The sequence below is a fragment of the Alligator sinensis genome, unplaced genomic scaffold (genome assembly GCF_000455745.1).
Source record: "Alligator sinensis unplaced genomic scaffold, ASM45574v1 scaffold489_1, whole genome shotgun sequence".
Classification (NCBI taxonomy): Eukaryota; Metazoa; Chordata; order Crocodylia; family Alligatoridae; genus Alligator; species Alligator sinensis.
This window is the reverse complement of record NW_005841901.1, coordinates 3,996,239-4,002,237: the sequence shown is the minus strand read 5'-3', so window position 1 is coordinate 4,002,237 and position 5,999 is coordinate 3,996,239. Positions and strand designations below refer to the sequence as shown.

The following is a 5,999-nucleotide window of genomic DNA, read 5'->3' as shown; positions in this document are numbered from 1 at the left end:
CTGGGTGGGGCAGTCATTGAGGGGGCTGCAGCAACTGGTGGGGGATGGGGCCAGGTGGGACAGCAATTGGGGGGCTGGGGTGGGGCATGTGGGCCTTGCAGGGGGGTGGTAGCCCCTGTGGGGATCATTTTGCCCCTGCTGCGGGGCTGTACCCTTTGTGTGGGGGCTGAAACCCCTGTTGGGGGGCAGTACCCCTTGTTTGGGGGTTGAACCCCCTGTTGGGGGGGTCCAAGCATGTGTGCTTGCAGCAGCTCAAATAGACGTGGTGCAAATTTGAGCTGTGGCTTTTTGCCTCAGCGCACATGCTCGGACATTCACTTTGTTGTGGAGCAAGTTGTGCCACTTGGGGCAAAATAACCCTGCCCGGCTCCTCCCGGATCTGGAGCCAGGGGGAGCTAGAGCCCAGAGCCAGCACCTGTGTTGCCCTCAGCAGTATAAAAAGCTGCCCTGGCCAGCAGCTCAGCGTTACCTGACCTTAGGAGCTTCTGGGGCCCAGGTGATTGGTATCTGGGGACACTAGCCCCTATGTGTCAGCTAGACTGCTGAGGCAGCATCCCAAATTCACTTTTTAAAATACCCCTAAATCCACATTCTTCTACAATTAGAACAAAAGAGAGAGAGAAAGGGGGACTGATCAGATGGGCAATGTTTTATTTTTTATATTTACAATGTTAAAGAGATTTGGAAGTCTACCAGTGTCTCTAGCATCATATTAAAATAAATCCTAAATATGTATGTTTTAATGTTTGCTTTGGGTTTCCTTATCACATGGTGGGTGTGTGATGGGGGATGTGGGGTTGGCAGGAGGGAGTGGGAAGGGGGGTGGAGAAATGCGGGTGGGTGTGGAGGGATGTAGGAGGATGAGAGTCACTGTGTGGGTAGGTGTGGGGGGACTGGGTGTGGGGGCTGCTTAGGAGGGGTGGGCCCCCTGCACGAACGCTGCATGCACCCGGTGTCTGGCGGGGCACGGCAGTGCTGGCGGCGGTGGGAGCGTGGTGGCAGTGGTAAGCAGGGAGCTCCCGCAGATGCCGCCGGCATTGTCAGCAGCGGGGGGAGGGGTGGCGAGTGGAGAGAAATAGCAGCGATCGCTCACTGCCTGGAGACACCACTGGCAGCGGGGATGGCACGCGGCAACTGCCTACAGGCACCACCGTGTCAGCGGCACCTTTTTTGAGGGGGTGCACCATTATGCTTGGGGAGTGCACGTGCACCCCCTACACATCGCCAACAGTCCTGTTCCCACTCCCCGCCCCACACACACACACAGCACATGGACTAGTCTGGCACTTTCTATGTTCTTCTTATTCTTCCTTGACAAAGAGAGCAGGACATGAGACCAAAGCAGAAGTTAGGTTTAAATTGCAGCGAGGCAGATCTAGATGAAATCCCAGGGTGGAAAGAAAGGATTTTGTAAGTGTAAGAACAGGAGAAAAATGGAACAAGCCACCTGGGAATATGTGGAATCCCCTTCACTGGTGACATTCAAAAAGAGGTGGATGGGGATCTACCCAGGATGGCTTAGAAAGAGCAAATTCTGAATTTGTTTAGATGGTTGGACTAAGTGACCCTTGAGGTCCCTTCCAGCCCGAGGATTTTGTGTGTCTAAAACAGGGGAAATGATCCTTTCTTTGCCTTTTCTATCTAAAGCCAATACAAAAACCAGGGGCATCTTGTCACCGAGTTCATGTATTTCCAAGGCTGGAGACAAGTAGGGGAAGAAGCAGGGGGCTGGAGACAGCCACAGAGACGTTCCCCTGCTGCCTCCAGCCTCGGGAAAGCAGGGGACAGCAGGGGAATTCCCTCGGGGCTCTCTCCAGCCCCCTGCTCGTTCTCCTGCTGTCTCCAGCCTCCCTAGGTCCCCTACCCACTCCTCCAGCGCCCCAACCCCCTGCTTACCTGGCAAAAGCCGGGTCAGGTCCCTGCAGCTTGCACCACTGCCTGCCCTGCATGGACAGGCAACGTGCTTCAGGAGCGGGGAAAGGGCCAATCATATAGACACCAGCACTCTGTCGGAGCATCTCTGGAAGACTGAGCCTCTGGCTGCCTTAGGGTGCCCTGACCCGTTTTTTTCCCCCAGGTTTTTGTTTGTCCTCTGGACATCCAGGGGTCTCATTTTCTCCCTGTGCTGCAAGTTTGCAGCACGGGGATCATTTTTTCATTCCTGCATGTGCCTCTTGCCCCGCCTCAAAGGGGTTTGAGACGGGGCAAGAAGCACGTGCGTGCTCGTCTGGATGTGCCCATAGATAGCATAATTTTACCAATAAGAAGTCACAAAGTTTACCATCCATAAATACTGTGCGCCTCATTATAAAATGGCTCTAAGTCCTTAGTGCTTACCTGCTTTTTTGGCATTCTAATCATTCCCCACAGTGTATCTGTCAACAGGTGTTGCAGAGCTCTGCTATCGATAAATGTATAGCAATTATCTTACAATAAACCCTATATCCAGGTATGTTTACACCAACCCAGGTTGAAAGGACTGCCCAGCAAGCAGACAAAAAGTCTAAATCAATCGCATATAATTTATTATAATGTACCTAGAGAAGAGCTATCAGAAAGGATCATACTATGTGCTTTAACAGCAATGAAATATGACTTATGTTATCAAGCTAAACAAAGCAAAGGCACCCAAACAGAAGACCTGGTTTAAAAAGGTCAGGTCTTATATTGTATTACTTTTTTTAGAAACCTTAAGGCAATTTAAATATGATTTTTTAAGAAAACTAAATTCAGAAATGAATATCAACTTAATTCAAAGCTGTGTAACTGAGAATGTATACGGGGTTTACAAACTCAAGTGATAAAATTTTCTCTTGTCACAGAAATCTTCAATGTGAGGGATCATATTTATATTTCAGTTAACCTGGTTTAACTGGGTAGAGTCTTTGTTTTAGCAAGCTTGGAGGATTGCTGAATGTCTTCAGAATTTTCTTTGATCATTTTTAATTTTTTTTTAATAATTTAGCCACTCACACAATGGTGTCTGTGAAAAACACTGTGTTAATGTTTTAGAAACTGTATTTCTCAGAATGTTATCTTGTGCACCTGCATTAATCCTAAAGACCTAAGGCAGGGGTGTCAAACTCATCTGACCCACAGAGTGGCCAATTAATAGTTCACAGGCAATCCTGCACTGGCCCCCCTTCCCACCTCTGCATGCCAGATCCAAATGCCAGAAACATTGCTGTGGAGCTTGCTTCAGCTGGTCTAGGATTGTGTTGCATATGGTGTCCACCGGTTGAGGACTGTGCTGCATATGGTGCCCACTCTGACTAGATCAGGACATCAGTGGCAAGCAGCCCCTGCTCTCGCCAGTGTGGGAGTGGGTGCTGCATACAACATGGGACCCACACTGGCTGGAGCAGGCATCATGTGGCACAGTCCCAGACCAACCAGATCAAGTATGGGATCCAGCATGAGGAGACCAATGGACCCCCACATGCCAGATCCAGCACCTGATATGGCTGGTCCAGAACTGCACTCCATGTTCAGGGACCCCCCAAGACACACAGCACACATAGGGACCCCCCAGGATACACAGCACCTGGAGGTTTACAGTGGACAATAAGCTGAATATGAGCCTGCAGTATGCCCTAGTTGCCAAGAAGGCTAATAGCATCCTGGGCTACACTGGTAGATGTTTTGCCAGTAGGTCAAGGGAAGTTATTATTCCCCTCTATTCAGCACTGGTGAGGCCACATCTGGAGTACTGTGTTCAGTTTTGGATTTGTGGACAAATTGGACAGAGCCCAGAGGAGGGCGACAAAAATACTGAGGGGACTGGGAGTTGTCACTTATGAGGAAAGACTCAGGGAACTGGGCTTATTTAATCTAGAGAAGAGGAGACTGAGAGGAGACTTAATAGCAGTCTTCAAGTACGTGAAGGGGGGTTCAAAAGAGGATGCAGATAAGCTATTCTCAGTGATGGCAGACGACAGAACAAAGAGCAATGGTCTCAAGTTGCAGCACGGGAAGTTTAGGTTAGATAGGAAGAATGTTCTCACTAGAAGAGTAGTAAAACACTTGAACAGGTTACCCAGAGAGGTGATGGAAGCTCCATCCTTAAGGGTTTTCAAAACCTGGCTGGACAAAGCTTTGGCTGGGATGATCTAGTTGGGGATGGCCCTGCTTTAAGCATGGGCTTAGACTAGATGACCTCCTGAGGTCCCTTCCAACCCTAACTTTCTATGACTCTATGACCTCCCCCAAACTGGGTAGAGCAGATGTGGCTCATGTCCCAAACCAGCCAGAGCTGACACCAGGGGCATTAGATCAGGCATGTGGGGGGAGGGAAAGGGAGAGGAGGGGGTTCCAGACTGACCTCACGTGGAGCTAGCACCATGGGCCAGATCTCTGACATCCCTGATCTAAGATATTGAGAGATTTCTCGTCAACTTAAACTTACATGAGAAAGAATAGCTTGCTTTTTTTTTTTTTTGGTAAACTGATCCATAGCTCCAAATGGTTTTCAACCACTATTGCTCCTGAACTAGTATTTAAAACTAGGTTCAACCACATTTTCTAAGCATGAGTTAAATAAGCTTTGGGGAAGAGGTGGCCACACTCACTGGGCCAATATGAGTAAGTGTGGGAAGGGCTGTCTTCACAGCAATGTTATTTTCTGTCCTCCTGACTGATTTGGTACCTGGAGCCAAACAGCATTCATTTGGAGTGAGACACAGAATGAAGGGAGCGTCTGGCTTCCAGAAGTGCAGACTAACCAGAGTGTGTCCCACACCATTTAATTCAGACCTATATAAAGGCACAGCTGGGTACAGTGGTTGCCAGCTAAGCACAAAGACGGACAATGTGGCCTTTTGATCTCCAGCCAAGGCCTGATCAACAGCAAAGCACTGGAGAAAAAGCACTGCTTCTAAAAGCCTGCCCACTTCCACAGCTTCTTTCTGCCAACCAGACTGCTGCTAAGCTAAAACAAAGGAAGTAAACAGTCAAAAAACTCCTTTTAAAAGAAGAGGATAAAGCTCTCTGGCCTTTCATGTGAAAGCTGAACAGAGAATAGCAGTGTTCCTCACATAACTGCAAAACTCTCCATGTGCCAAAGGAGGAGCTAGGAAACAGTCAAAAATCACTTAAGAGGAATTTCTTGGCCCTTTTTCCACATATGGGAAGAGACATGTAAACCCATCCTGTCTAAAAGAAAAGCAGCATATATCCAGGGCAAGAGAATATTGGCAACTTCTAATATTGTCAACATCAATGTTTATACAGCAGAAAGGTTACTGTATGCAGAAGCAGAAGCATAATATAATCCATTTAAACCTACCCTCAAAATGTCATCCTAATTCTTTATTTAAAAAAAACAGCAAATTGTAAACAGTCTCTGAAGTCATTGTTCTATTATAAAAGTGTCTTCATCTCTCAGAGGACAGAAAGCCCCAAAAGACATTCCCCTCTGTTTTTCTTATTACATATTCCAAGTTATCTTTAAGAAAAGGCGGCACTTCATTTTAATTCCCTCACTGTTGTAGTCTGTGGCTTTGTTGTGTGAAAATGTTGCTGTGGAGGAAGACGCATCTGAAAGCAAGATGAAAGAAAAAGAAGATGAACCCCCCCAAAACCCCAGATTTAATGAGATAAGGAGAAGTAGGAAGCAACTGATAGCTTTAATCACCATTTCCAAATATTTATTCCTTACCTGAATGGCTGCAAGTTTCTGTCGTAAATTCACAAGGATTACTCTGGCTAAGGCCAGCAAGATGGGATGAGAAATCAGACTATAGATTGATTCACCATCTAGAACGAGCATATTTAGAACAGCTGTCCATGCCTTGGACTGAAAAGGAGACACAAAAAATATTAGGATCAGACAAGATCAAAACACTTCATGAATAAGTCATGTAATACAGAACTGGAAAATTTACCCAACTAACCACCCAAAGACAAAAATCTGTTCACAAGGTTGAAACAGCCATATCCTCAAATCCCACTTCCATCCCAGCTTCTGCCAGTTGGATTCAACCTGCAGGATTGAGATGCTG

The 5,999-nt window shown here is 47.2% G+C and overlaps 1 protein-coding gene across 2 annotated transcripts in view; it reads right to left on the bottom strand.

Moving 5' to 3' along the window:
• TTC27 (tetratricopeptide repeat domain 27) overlaps nt 1–5,999 on the bottom strand; it is a 240,464-nt gene that overhangs the window by 209,354 nt on the left and 25,111 nt on the right. For both annotated transcript variants that reach the window (XM_025197636.1, XM_025197635.1), the window contains exon 4: nt 5,657–5,794. In XM_025197636.1, coding sequence (XP_025053421.1) covers nt 5,657–5,794 — 138 coding nt within the window. The remainder of the gene's footprint in view (nt 1–5,656; nt 5,795–5,999) is intronic.